Source organism: Oncorhynchus kisutch, unplaced genomic scaffold, assembly GCF_002021735.2.
Source record: "Oncorhynchus kisutch isolate 150728-3 unplaced genomic scaffold, Okis_V2 Okis01b-Okis20b_hom, whole genome shotgun sequence".
Lineage (NCBI taxonomy): Eukaryota > Metazoa > Chordata > Actinopteri > Salmoniformes > Salmonidae > Oncorhynchus > Oncorhynchus kisutch.
The window spans coordinates 8,202,080-8,216,317 of NW_022261978.1; the positions used below are offsets into that span (position 1 = coordinate 8,202,080).

At 42.0% G+C, this 14,238-nt stretch overlaps 1 protein-coding gene across 2 annotated transcripts in view; it reads right to left on the reverse strand.

Annotated features, from left to right (window-relative positions):
- Window positions 1–1,270: 1,270 nt before the first annotated feature.
- LOC109877622 (myosin heavy chain, fast skeletal muscle) overlaps window positions 1,271–14,238 on the reverse strand; it is an 82,257-nt gene continuing 69,289 nt past the window's right edge. For both annotated transcript variants that reach the window (XM_031811336.1, XM_031811337.1), the window contains 27 exons: window positions 14,053–14,223; window positions 11,964–12,267; window positions 11,561–11,625; window positions 11,380–11,467; window positions 11,147–11,264; window positions 10,862–10,985; window positions 10,279–10,415; window positions 9,554–9,809; window positions 9,096–9,338; window positions 8,596–8,772; window positions 8,354–8,499; window positions 8,092–8,182; window positions 7,397–7,786; window positions 7,149–7,275; window positions 6,846–6,964; window positions 6,352–6,548; window positions 6,033–6,216; window positions 5,749–5,914; window positions 5,453–5,577; window positions 4,984–5,292; window positions 4,669–4,872; window positions 4,390–4,515; window positions 4,091–4,261; window positions 2,742–2,846; window positions 2,551–2,646; window positions 2,039–2,170; window positions 1,271–1,291 (listed from right to left, as the gene is read on the reverse strand). In XM_031811336.1, the coding sequence (XP_031667196.1) occupies window positions 1,271–1,291; window positions 2,039–2,170; window positions 2,551–2,646; window positions 2,742–2,846; window positions 4,091–4,261; window positions 4,390–4,515; window positions 4,669–4,872; window positions 4,984–5,292; window positions 5,453–5,577; window positions 5,749–5,914; window positions 6,033–6,216; window positions 6,352–6,548; window positions 6,846–6,964; window positions 7,149–7,275; window positions 7,397–7,786; window positions 8,092–8,182; window positions 8,354–8,499; window positions 8,596–8,772; window positions 9,096–9,338; window positions 9,554–9,809; window positions 10,279–10,415; window positions 10,862–10,985; window positions 11,147–11,264; window positions 11,380–11,467; window positions 11,561–11,625; window positions 11,964–12,267; window positions 14,053–14,223 (4,392 nt within the window). The remainder of the gene's footprint in view (window positions 1,292–2,038; window positions 2,171–2,550; window positions 2,647–2,741; window positions 2,847–4,090; window positions 4,262–4,389; window positions 4,516–4,668; window positions 4,873–4,983; window positions 5,293–5,452; window positions 5,578–5,748; window positions 5,915–6,032; window positions 6,217–6,351; window positions 6,549–6,845; window positions 6,965–7,148; window positions 7,276–7,396; window positions 7,787–8,091; window positions 8,183–8,353; window positions 8,500–8,595; window positions 8,773–9,095; window positions 9,339–9,553; window positions 9,810–10,278; window positions 10,416–10,861; window positions 10,986–11,146; window positions 11,265–11,379; window positions 11,468–11,560; window positions 11,626–11,963; window positions 12,268–14,052; window positions 14,224–14,238) is intronic.

Consider the following 14,238-nt stretch of genomic DNA (forward strand, 5'->3'; position numbering starts at 1 on the left):
GTAAAGTCCCCCCTTATCTCAGCTCGCTGGTCACCATAGCATCTCCCACCTGTAGCACACGCTCCAGCAGGTATATCTCTCTAGTCACCCCCAAGACCAATTCTTTCTTTGGCCGCCTCTCCTTCCAGTTCTCTGCTGCCAATGACTGGAACGAACTACAAAAATCTCTGAAACTGGAAACACTTATCTCCCTCACTAGCTTTAAGCACCAACTGTCAGAGCAGCTCACAGATTACTGCACCTGTACATAGCCCACCTATAATTTAGCCCAAACAACTACCTCTTTCCCAACTGTATTTAATTTTTATTTATTTATTTATTTTGCTCCTTTGCACCCCATTATTTTTTTATTTCTACTTTGCACATTCTTCCATTGCAAAACTACCATTCCAGTATTTTACTTGCTATATTGTATTTACTTTGCCATCATGGCCTTTTTTTTGCCTTTACCTCCCTTCTCACCTCATTTGCTCACATTGTATATAGACTTGTTTATACTGCATTATTGACTGTATGTTTGTTTTTACTCCATGTGTAACTCTGTGTCGTTTTATCTGTCGAACTGCTTTGCTTTATCTTGGCCAGGTCGCAATTGTAAATGAGAACTTGTTCTCAACTTGCCTACCTGGTTAAATAAAGGTAAAATAAATAAAAACCGGGTTGGAAGTTAAATAACATCCCGTGCAGATAACCAGGAGATATACCAAGGTGGCTTATGGGAACGGTACAAATGACTGACTGAGCATTTAGGGCCTATATAAGATCTCAGTTTTTTTCATTATCAGCTATGCTCTCGGCAACACAACTTGGAGTGTGCGGTCGACGGTTTCATTATTGCAATAATTAATCGATGTTGAATAAAGATGATTGTTTGAATAATTGTCCAAGTCTTTCTCTGTACGGAAATCTCCACTACAATGGTCAGTCCTTACATACATAGCTCAGTCTAAGAATTTGATAGTGGTTACATTTCTCCATCCTCATCCCTCAGATGTTTACCAAAATTTGTTGGGGTGTCTGCTTTGTTGGGGTGTCTGCTTTGTTGTGGTACCACTTTGTTGTTGTAGGAATCCCAGATTGCTCCTTTAATTAAAGTACAATATTATTATGGTTTGAAAAGCTGTTTGTTGAGTAATAAATCCACAGTCACAAAGGAAGTGTATGTAGATCCACATGTTTTTAATCAATGCTCAACATTTCACCATGAAAATCATATTTTATGCATCACAGGAAAATGGTAAGACTTTGATCTTCAATACTTTGGTCTTGTTTATTCAGCAACTTCTTTTCCCTGTAAGAAGAAATAAATAATATAATGGATCAGTAATAATAATGAACATGATAAATATATGGATAGAATATAATGGATCAGTAATAATAATGAACATGATAAATATATGGATAGAATATAATGGATCAGTAACAATAATGAACATGATAAATATATGGATAGAATATAATGGATCAGTAATAATAATGAACATGATAAATATATGGATAGAATATAATGGATCAGTAACAATAATGAACATGATAAATATATGGATAGAATATAATGGATCAGTAATAATAATGAACATGATAAATATATGGATAGAATATAATGGATCAGTAATAATAATGAACATGATAAATATATGGATAGAATATAATGGATCAGTAATAATAATGAATATGATAAATATATGGATAGAATATAATGGATCAGTAATAATAATGAACATGATAAATATACGGATAGACTTGGATAGAATATAATGGATCAGTAATAACAATGAATATGATAAATATATGGATAGAATATAATGGATCAAGTCTTTAGTGCTCAGTACTCAGCTTGGATATTTGATGTTGAAGTACTAACTGAATTACTCTCATTAGATTGTTTAGCCCTTCCTGAAATGTTCTTCTTAGGGATCTTCAATACAGTTGAGTGTAAAAGGTCTGTATTGACCTCTGAGAAGACTGAATCATAGGTGGTGTTGATGTGGTCATATCTGAACATGAGTCAGGTACAGGTCTAGCAGCAGTTCTGTACCTTTCCAGAGTCACGGGTCTTGGCTCTGAGCTTGTTGACCTGAGTCTCAGCAATGTCAGCACGCTCCTCAGCCTCCTCCAGCTCATGCTGAACCTTCCTGAACTTAGACATGTGCTGGTTTGCTGCTTCCTCCTGGGTGAGGAAAAGAGAGGGAGAGCAGAACATCAGCATTTAAAGTTTGAAACCAGGAAGCAAATTAATAATCTGTTTTAAAAAAACGAAATACAAAAAAAGACAGCTTTAGAATAACAATGTATACAGGAAGCTGGATGATACAGCAGAGGAAGTGAGTGGCAGAACGGGGGATCAATCTGCTGCCTCCAGCACGATCACTAGACCAGCCCCCAGCGCAGCAAACACTCAGAAATGTTGATCATTTCTTAAGCAATTACTTGTAACATCAATTGAGTCATTGATGACAGGTGTGCTGTAGCAACACTTCAACTAAACCACATGGATGTTACGTTTTGTAGCGTAAAAAATCAGAGTATTTGACTAAGTCTGTGACTCACCGATTCCTCAGAATGCCTCTTGTAGGCCTTCACTTTCATCTGCAGCTTATCTACCAGGTCCTGAAGTCTGTTAACGTTCTTCTTATCCTCCTCAGTCTGTGGGAGAAGAGCAAAGAATCAATATCCCATAGTTATATACACAAACCTGTCTGTGTTAGTTCATTCTTCACAAACTTGACACTTTCTCTTACCTGGTAAGTGAGCTCCTTGACTCTGCGCTCATACTTGCGGACTCCCTTGACTGCGTCTACACCTCTTCTCTGCTCGGCCTCCACCTCAGTCTCGAGCTCACGCACCTTTGTGGAAGAAATACATTTAGGCATTTGTTTGAGGTGGTGAAATCTGACGTTTTGTAAAACAGAGTCTTCTACTCAGTCAAGTCATTTCATTATTTTAATTCAAGTGGTCTGTAATAATAACGTCACCTTTTCATTATCTGGGTCAGTGGTTCCCAAAGTGAAATTTACATTTGAATTTATTTATGAATATTTATAGTAGATTAAACAGCCCGGGAAAAAAAGTTGAGAGGGTGCAATACAGTACAATGTAATATTATTTATCCACAATGTATGTTATTAACTCTTAGATAAACAACGGGTCTGGGAGGCTCTCAACCCAAATTCTTCTTGTATTTGAAATAGGACTATTTATCCATGTTTTCATGAGTTTAGCGGTGTATGGTGCAGTACCAGTACGGCGACTAGAGGCCGCCACTCGCATGTTTTAATGTTGTGACATTGCTTCTATTATGGAGCTCGCGCTCTGGCAGTTGAGAGTAGTTTGCCAAGTGAGCCAACAGCAAGACAGAAGCACCGACATAAATACATTTTTATGTCTTTATTTTGAAGGTAAGCGAGTGTAAAAATCACCATATTCAAACGGTACTGTTTCAGGAGTGTGTATATATGTTTGAGATGTTATGTTGTAATTTCAGGTTTTATGAATTTATTATACTCCGCTAGCCTAAAAGCTAATTCAGACATTAGCCTGCTAGCTGCTAGCCCCGCATTAGCAACGCTAGCTTCCCTAGCAACGGCCAGTGAATGAGCAGTAACAATGGAGAGAGAAATTATTACTATGACATCAATTCGATTAATGTATATTATATTGTGTGTTGATATTTGTTGGTAATTATTATTATTATTATTATTATGAATGAAATGGCAGATTAGAAGAAGTCTGCTGAGACAACAGTTTAAGGCTGAAGGAAGCAACTAGATGAATACGTTTGCGTTTATTTAAAGGTTTTGGTCAACTCCACTAAATAAATGTAAAATTGTTATAATTGGTTTTGTTGTGATCATAAATTCACTTTAATTAAAGTAGGAGTTGTGTTCTGATATATTATGAGGGGGGTCTCTGATGAATTCGCTAACACAAAAGTGGTCCTTGCCACAAAACAGTTTGGGAACCCCTGATCTAGATGGGTTATTGAGATAAAAAGTCATTACAAAATGCTCCTGTGTATTTTAACATGATCAAATACATTTCCAGCAATCAGTCTTTCAATCCACCCTAATCCACCCTGCAGGTATCTCACCCTGGACTCCAGTTTCTGGAGCTGCTTCTTGCCTCCCTTCATGGCCAGATTCTCAGCCTCATCCAGGCGGTGCTGCAGGTCCTTGACTGTGACCTCCAGGTTCTTCTTCATCCTCTCCAGGTGAGAACTGGTGTCCTGCTCCTTCTTCAGCTCCTCAGCCATCATGGCCGCCTGGAATAGTAGTGTGTTTAATTTATGCACCAATCATAATGTCCCTTGCAGATCTTTGTTGTTCTTAACCAGCCCAGCTACCATTGGCACATGGGGACAAATCAAGTTGATGTAATTCAAGGACTCACATCAGTAATTGCCTTCTTGGCCTTCTCCTCTGCATTCCTGGCCTCCTGGACGATGTCGTCCACCTCTCCCTGCACCTGCACCAGGTCAGTCTCCAGCTTCTTCTTGGTGTTCAGAAGGCTGGTGTTCTGAAGGAGGAAGACGATTTGTTTGACTCTCAAGAAAACTTGCAAGTCACAAGACTGAAATTATGAAAATCTAAGGCAAGCACGGTCAATTTCCAGGTGTGTTTAAACTGTTTGTTTGTTTGAGGTTCATTAGAAATGGCTTTTGACCCATACCTGGGAGTGCAGCAGTCCAACACGCTCGCTGGCGTCTACCAGCTCAGTCTCAGCCACTTTGCGGCCTCTCTCTGTCTGCTCCAGAGCAACTCTCAGCTCCTCGATTTCAGCCACCATCAGACCGTTTCTGCGCTCCACCATAGCTGCCTGCTCCTTCATGTCTTCTGCAACACGGACGGCGTCATCAAGGTGCAATTGGGCATCCTGTGGTTCACAATGACATACGTTCATTAGGACTTGTGGAAGTAGGGGTGTTTCACAAACAAATCCCTAGCCATGTTCAGGTGTTTGAACCTGATGTCCCAGTCCCTTTACCTTGAGCTGTCCCTGGACGTTCCTCAGCTGTTTCTGGGCCTCAGCGGCCTGCCTGTTGGAGTGGCTCAGCTGGATCTCCATCTCGTTCAGGTCTCCCTCCATCTTCTTCTTCACCCTCAGGGCATCATTCCTGCTCCTGACCTCAGAGTCCAGGGTGCTCTGCATGGAGTCAACCACCCTCTGGCTGTTCCTCTTGATCTGCTCCATCTCCTCATCCTTCTCTGCGATCTTTCTGTCCACCTCACCCTTGATCTGGTTCAGCTCCAGCTGCACACGCAGAATCTTGGATTCCTCGTGCTCCAGTGTGCCCTGGACAAACAGAAGCAGTCAGGCCAATTGTGTTCAATATATTTGGATGTAGGAATTAAATATATATGACTACAATAAACACCAATACACAGGGCCTTTCACTGTAGCTGGCATTGGTTAGTTAACACTGCTTTTCCCAACAAACAGCTGTAGTTTGTACCTCAGCCTCCTCCAGAGCGGTCTGGATCTCAGACTTCTCTGTCTCCACGGTCTTCTTGGCCTTCTCCAGCTCATGGATGCTCTTGCCAGTCTCTCCAATCTGCTCAGTCAGGTCAGAGATCTCCTCTGCACACACACACACACACACACACACAAGAAGTTTAGACTTGGGGGATTTTAAGTGGATATGTCAATGTACTGAAGTTGATATTGAATCATAATAACAGTGAATTAATTAACAGCAATTCATATTGCTAATGAAACATGAGCCAAATAGAATCGCTGTCAAATGCTCACGTTGCAGGTTCTTGTTCTCTCTCTTCAGAGTCTCCAGATGATCCAGAGCTTCCTCGTAGGAGTTCTTCATCTTGAAGAGTTCAGTGCTCATAGAGCGAGCCTCCTTCTGAGCTCCTTCCAGCTCAGCCTGGCCCTCCTCATACTTCTGCTTCCACTCTGCCAGAACCTAGGGGAATCCGTGGAGTTTTCATTAGAAGTCATTGATGTGGAGTTTAATAGTTTTAAATTAGAAATATGCAACAATTATAAACTTGATAAAAAAATGTAGCTTTATTCATTTTCACCTTGTCAAAGTTCCTCTGCTTCTTGTCGAGGTTGGCGGCCAATGCGTTGGCTCTCTCAACATCAATCATGAGGTCCTCCACCTCTCCCTGCAGCCTCTGCTTGGTCTTCTCCAGGGAGGCGCACTTGGAGTTGGTCGCCTCAATGGTCTCCTCAGCATCCTGCAGACGCTGGGCCAGCTTCTTCCTGTTGGACAACAGAGGGTGGTTTGATAGTGTGAAAGAAATGTTACAATACATATTGATGTAACATTTTCTCAGAGCCCCCTACCACCCTCACCATCCACACCATATCTGAGTTTTTCTGTTGTGTGCGACTCACTTGGCCTCCTCCAGCTCCTCTGTGCGCTGGATGGCATCAGTTTCATACTTAGTCCTCCACTGAGCCACCTCACTGTTGGCCTTGGACATGCCGCGTTGCAGCTCTGCCTTGGCCTCCTGCTCCTCCTCAAACTGCTCCCTCAGGAGGTCACAGTCATGGCGGGCAGACTGAACACCGTGGGCCAGTGCGTTTTTAGCCTGTGAGAATGAAAGACAAGGAGAGATTAGTGAGATAGTCAAACAAATTATGGTCGAAGTCTCTGAGGGTGGAGAGACAATAGGAGTCTCTGAGGGTGGAGAGACAATAGGAGTCTCTGAGGGTGGAGAGAGGAGTCTGAGGTTGGAGAGACAGTAGGAGTCTCTGAGGATGGTGAGACAGTAGGAGTCTCAGAGGATGGTGAGATAGTAGGAGTCTCAGAGGTTTGCTTAGTCACAGTCTATATGAAGAAAAAGCTCTAAACTCTGTGGACATGGAGTCCATTTTGGGTCCCTTACCTTGACCTCCTCCTCAATCGCCCTCTTCAGCTCCTCCACCTGCTGGGTGAAGGCCTGTTTGCCTCTGGTCAGCTGAGACACCAGGGCTTCCTTCTCCTCAAGCTGGCGGCCAAACTCACCTGCAGGGACAGAGGGACATCTTGTAAATAGGGTCTCTGTTCTCTAAGATTGAAAATGTATTTTGAGGTATTGTAGGCAATAGGGCAGTGAATAGTACAGTAGCAACTGTGTGGATTGTGCCCACAACACATTTTGTTTTCTACTAAAGGAAAGCATTGGCTTATTGTTCATTGTTGATGGTACCATTTTCTGTCAGGAGTCTGGCCCTCTGTCCGCTGATGTCGTTGACCTGGCGAACATTCTCATCATTCTTAGTCTTGAGCTCACTCAGCTGGTCCTCAAGAGTACGGCACATCTTCTCCAGATTGCCCTGTTAGTGAAACACGTTCCATCATTACTTTATATGTGGGACTCCTGTCAACTTCAGTTCACTTGAATGGTGATGTAGTTGACCCTCCTCAACACTGCTTGATCAAAACATCACTACTCACCTTTGCCTTGGCGACGGCCTCCATGTTGCTGGAGAGGTCATCAATCTCCATCTTGTACTCGCTCTTCTCCTTCTCCAGCTTCTGCTTGACGCGCTGCAGGTTGTCGATCTGCTCCCCGAGCTCAGCCACACTGTCGGCCTGCTTCTTGCGCAGAGCGGCGGCTGTGGCCTCATGCTGCAGGGTGGACTCTTCAAGATCACGACGCAGCTTCTGAAACTCAGCCTCACGCTTCTTGTTCATCTCAATCTGAGCAGCAGTGGCGCCTCCGGCCTCCTCCAGCCTCTCGCTGATCTCCTCAAGTTCCCTGGAGAGATCGGCCCTCTGCTTCTCAACCTTAGCCCTGGCAGCACGCTCAGCCTCAATTTCCTCCTCCAGCTCCTCAATACGGGCCTAGAACAGGGGACAGGAGCAGGGGGATGAACACTACAATACAGTTGAAACAATTGAACCTCACAAAATAATAATAGTATATATATTTAACATAAATGTGTTTAATATGAAGCCAGTTACACTAATATATTCAGTAGACAGTGTCTCATTAAGGAACCAAAACCACAATGTTAAGAAACACCATCTTCCAACCTACTCAGCTGTCAGAAGCCACCTGGAAAAATGTTTGCTACCAGAATAATGTTTTTCAAGACTTGATTCAAGTCTGTGCTTTTCTGTACTGGAGCTTATATCCTGTACTGGACCTGGAGTTCCTTGATCTTCTTCTGCAGCTGAGCTCCCAGAGACTGCTCATCCTCAACCTTGCTGAGGAGCTGGGTGGTCTCAAACTCCTTCCTAATAAACACAAACACGTTGATTGCAGAGTTGGTTTTGGTTCGATAGTGTAAAGGGAGAGTATTCACTTTGCTTTTAAGAATCACATGCAAATAATAATTCATAATTACAATAGTTAGTCAAAAACAACCATTATAGCAGATAATACTGTAGTCATTTGTTTGTGTTTACTTCTTTATTTTCTCATCAGCTTGCTGCTTGTCATTCTCCAGGTCCATTATGGACTCCTGGGCCAGTTTCAGATCTCCCTCCAGCTTTCTCTTGGATCTCTCAAGGTCCATACGGAGCTTCTTCTCTTGCTCCAGAGAACCCTCAAGCTAGAAGATGAAAACACATATATTGTTAAAATCTAAACAACTGAAGATAATATCATCTTACATACTATCATGGCCAAAATGTCAAACTCCACTCACGTCGTCCACTTGCTGTTCCAGCTTGGTCTTGGCCTTGGTCAGAGTGTTGACTTTGTCCTCCTCTGCCTGCAGGTCATCCAGTGTCTGCTGGTGGGCCTCTTGGAGGGCTTTCTTCTCCTTGGTCAGCTTGGCAACACTCTCATCCATAGACGCCATCTCCTCTGTCAGGTTTTTAACCTGAAAACGGCAAATTTTCTCTTTGGTCACTTTAAGTTTAATATACCTTTGCATTCATTTACTTTAAATTAGAAATGTGTCAACAATTACTGTACTATAGATTCAACACTAGATGGCAGTGTTTACCATGCCAGTGTACTGAATTGAAGTAAAAAATGATGTCGAGCAGAACATACAATGAATGTGGGGAGTGCTGAAGTTCTACTGTTGTGTCTTAATATTTCCTGCACCCACAATACAACTTGAATTCCATTTCTGTTAAGCTATGTTTTGAGTTGTTTAATGTTTGGATTATTGTTTGGTTAGACTGTAAGACACAAGACCTTGTTTTCAGTGGCGTGCTTCTCCTTCTCCACTTTGGCCAGGGTGAGCTCCAGGTCATCAATGTCCTTCTTCAGCTCAGAGCACTCATCCTCCAGCTTCCTCTTCTTGGCAGTCAACTCAGCATTGATCTCCTCCTCATCCTCCAGCCTCTCGGTCGTCTCTTTGAGTTTGGCCTCCTGCTGGATCTTGCTCTTGATGAGCCCCTCACACCTTTCCTCAGCATCGTTCAGACTCTCTCCTTCCTGGTTTCAGAACAGCAGAAAAAAAAATCAGAGGCCTCACTTTGTGTATTGAAGGTCAGATTAAATCAATAGAAATTCATGAAATATATAATATTGGCAATAAAAACGTGTTAAACCTTCACAGTGTGTTCATATGTGTTTGTGGGTTTGTATGTATGTCTGTGTGTGTATTTGTGTGTGTGGATGTGCCCTTATGAAGCTTGTTGCTGTCTCACAGATGCTACTTGGAGCGCCAGGTCGTTCTTCTCCTGCGTCAGGGATACCAACTTCTCCTCCATTTGCTTCTTTGTGGCCAGAGCCTTTGCCAGGTCTGTCGTCATCTTCTCATAGTTCTCCTTCATGTTGGCCAGCTCCTTCTCAGTCTCAGCGCTCTGCAGCAGGGGCTTGATCTTGAAGTACAACTTCATCCATGGCCAGGTTTTGACATTCATGAATGAGCGGATGTTGTACTGGATGGCGTAAACTGATTCTCTGGTCGACAGAAAGGACAGAGTGTCATGGTGAGTGACATGCTTAAAGCTACATTCTGTGACTCGAAGAACAACAAAATGGGGCCCCACACCACTGTTTGTTTACAGCTGAGGAATGGGGCTAGGGAAATGTAACCCCTATTAAATTCATAGTGAGTGCCCTAGATGCAATGACTGACAGTCATGCTAAGCTCATGAGACATTTTATTTTCTTCCAGAATTAATGGATAAATACCACAAATGTAAAAGCAAATTGAACAGCCAAACCCGAAACTGCAGCTATAAAGCTAGAATCCTTAGTTGCTACATCCATTTCTGGACTAAATTAATGAACCCAAAATCTTTAGTAGACCATTATAAGATGTACTTTCTCATTCTGAACAACTCACAGCATATACAGTATGTAATCATAATGCATTAGATACAGGTGGTTGACAGAAAGCTTTGCCAAGATGTCTACTATTCCTCACCTCCTCTCCATCATCTTGCTGAACTCTCTCCTCATGAGGAATCCACGGCTGAGAGCCTGGACCATGCCGACCAGAGAGGCCAGCTTCTCATCTCTCATCTCCTCCAGGACACCCAGCAGACCGGCTTTGAAGAACACCTGAGACACAGGTTAACATGGTCAATGGAACCACAGATGGTGTCAGATAGAAATGGTTGAATCAAAAGAGGGGAACAACACCACTAGATTGATTTAAACAACATAAGCTTTGCAACTGTTACAAACAAACCATGGGAGAGGTTGTGTCTAAGTTGTTACTTATTGTACAGTTGTAAATGAAAAATCTACACAGATACAGATAACTGCAGCCATACCACTATAACACAATGCACATGATAATGAGTTTAGTTTCTCGTCTATACTTGTGATGAATGACTGAAGAAAAAAAAACACTAAAATGTTTTTTCACCTTTTCCATTAGTTAAATGAAGAAGAAAGAACAAAAGGATGGATAGATCACCTGGAGAGATTTTATACGGTACGGGTTTAAATTATTATTCAAGTTGTGTTTTGTTGTCAGCTTTTATTGGGGGTTTTTGACTGACCTTGGTGTGTCCAAACTTGTAATCCTCGTGATTCACATCAATGGACCCAAGCAGCTTCTCAGAAGCCTTCTTGTTGTCCATGAACTGGCCCTCAGGGATGACGCTGGCATTCAGTACTTTGTACCTGAATGAGGAGACATTTTTAACATGTCAAGTTGTAATAGGTTGGTTATATTTCGTAAAAGGTAAGCCTATTCTGATGCTGGGAAAACCCTTGGAGCAGATATTTCATGTGGTGTGTGTGCGTGTGTGTGTGTGTGTGTGTGTGTGCTTGTGCGTGTGTACCTCTGCTTGAAGTCAGCATAGATGATTCTGCTGGGGAAGCCCTTTCTGCAGATCCTGATACCCTCCAGTACACCATTACACCTGAGCTGGTGGATAACCAGGAAGTTCTCCATCAGACCTGGTAAAACAAAACAAGTCTCTTTTAATACTCATAAACAGATTATAGATTGGGATCGTTAAGGTTACTGATACTATACTGATAAGATTACATTTCAAATCAATATTTCCTGTACCTGGAGTCTTTGACTCGTTGGGGATCAGGCAGCGCACAAAGTGAGGATGAGTGCTCCTCAAGTTGGTCATCAGCTTATGTAAGTTCTCCTGTAAGGGGGTTACAAACCGTTTTCTCAGACATCATTTATGATAATCAATGCACCTTTTGAAGGACTGAATATACACATTTCAAAAGCTCACCCTGAACTGGGAGGACACAGTCTGCATGGAACCACCCTTCTTCTTGCCTCCTTTCTTGGCTTTATCTGTTAAAATGGGGAAAAGTAAAAGATAACTAGAAAAGTACATTTCCTAGAGCGGGTGGAATAAATAGAATAATAATAAGAGTATGTAAGAAATCTAGAGTGGTCTTGTCTTCAGCAAACACACTAATTATAAACCAGAGAATCTCTGGTTAACTTCACAGGTATCTAGAGGCAAATGCTGCCAATGAGATTGTGTAGAATAACACCTAATGTGTGATTTGAATTAACCTGGTGAAAATATCCTGAGAAATTGCTATACATTCAAAGATTTTAAAGAACATTCGGTCTAAGTTATAAGTAGTGCTTATTTAAATATTTTGATGTGATGCCAGTCTTACCCTCAGGTGGTGGAGCAGGATACAGGGCAGCCAGAATTTTGACTGCGGACTTCTGGTACAGTTGACAAACTGAGTCGTTCAGGGGGTCCTTGTTCTTCTCCAGCCATCCAGTGATGTTGTAGTCCACAGTTCCGGCGTAATGCACCAGGGAGAAGTGGGCCTCTGCCTTGCCTTTGGCAGGCTTGGGCTTCTCAAACGCCTTCGTTTTGCCAAGATGCTGGGCGTACAGCTTGTCCTTGAAGGTGGTGTCTGAAGACTTGGGGAACATGCACTCCTCTTCAAGGATGGAGAAGATGCCCAATGGCTTTACGAAAAGAGATGTATATCAAATTAGTGATATTTCCATTTAGGATCACATTTATTCATTTAGCGAACATGCTATTATAGGATTATAATAATTTAGGGACACATAATAGGAAACATATTGAGTTCTCAACAGTCAGATAACATGTCAGTGGCGTATATTAATGGGTGCCAAAGGAAGCCAGGCTTCCCCCCCAAAAATGTCATTATTTTATATCTTTCGTCTTGCTTAGCAAGAGGCTGAATGTATCTCTCCAGGTAAAGAATGCGAGCGAGCAAAACTTCGCCCCTCTTTCTCTGTATGTGTAGCTCTTCTATCTGATGCTGTCAAAACTAATATGATATTGTAACACTGAATACATGGGAAGAAGATGACGAACATTTGGCCTCAGTTGATATTTATTTTATACAATAACAGTGAATCAGAGTTGAGCTAAACTGAGTGAGCTAATCTGTGAATGGTCCTGGTGCACCAAAAAATGTGTGAAATGAAGCCAGTTTGAATTTGGCTTCACATCAATCCAAACATCATAAATTGTTGCATCTCATTGTTGTTGTCCTCCGGTGGATAGCTTGCTAGCTAAAATGGGCCCTTTCCTAAATTAGTCATGGATAGAGACAGGGATTTGTCCTCTTAGTATTACTTATTTCGCCGTCCTTGCCAATGATTCTAACAGCAATTCTGATCCAACCATAAGTTCATACATTGTTCTTTTGGTCTGAGAGTATGGAAGTTCAACATGTAGCTAGATGTAGAAGGCTAATGTTAACTAGCTGGCTAATCGTTGCCCAGGAAAGGAAGTTAGAATAGCGAGCAATGGTTTTAGCCAGGTAGCCAAGGACAACAAAAATGTAAAGGTGGTACTGTATGACAGAGACTTTCAGCAACATGAAAGACAGGAGGATGGCGTTTCTCTACAAGTAGAGTTAGTCAACATGTTTTTTCTACTCACATAAATTAGTACCATGGACAGCCACGTGATATTTAGCTGACGTTGATTGGAATAAACTTGTTTTTGGAATCTTTAAATTGTCACTGTATTAGACTAGTTAGAATAGCAAGCAAGCATTTTAGCCAGGTAGCTTAGAACAATTTTTAAAATCTTTTAAGTTTCTGCAACATGAAAGAGAGGAGGATGGTATTGGCGTTTCTCTGCAAGTAGGGTGAGTCAACATGTTTTTCTACTTACTCACACAAACACACACGTTAGTAACATGGACAAACACATTTAGCTTACGTTGATTGGACTAAAATCGTTTTTGGAATAATTTCGTTTTCACTGTAGACTAAGCATAGGTGATTTGATGATGTTGAAATGTTGAAATTGAAATGGCGCTGGAATAGTGGAGGGAGGCAGCTCCTGTTATCTTTGTGAATTGCAGTAACTCTCCGTGGTTCTAAGTCAATAGATATTTAGTGGTTCGAAAATGGCAGAAAAATGTACTTGACTGACCATGTTGTAGGTCATGTAACTGTTGTTACATTCATTATGCTTTGTGGACTCCACAAGACAGATGTTGCTCTCCGGTTTTGTGATGAAACAAAGATGTGGTTGAATTTATTCTGCCGCCTTGTCTTCTTTTTGTCTCGGTCTTAGACCTATATATCACGGTGGCAAGGCATATAAACTAACAGGTTATAGAGCAAACAACGCAATTATCACAACACAGGTTGTAATATGGATTTGTTTTGACTGTTTTGGCTTTCCCAGTGATTTAAACAACACACAGCGCTCCATATGAGCTTTACTGTTACTGTCCATTATAATCCTCACAGACATCTTACCTTCTCAATAAGCTCAATGCAGGCAGCCAAGTCCATGCCGAAGTCAATGAAGGCCCAGATGATTCCCTCCTTCTTGTACTCCTCTTGCTCCAGGACGAACATGGTGTGGTTGAAAAACTGTTGCAGTTTCTCATTGGTGAAGTTGATGCACAGCTGCTCCATGCTGTTGTACTGTTGATGGAATTT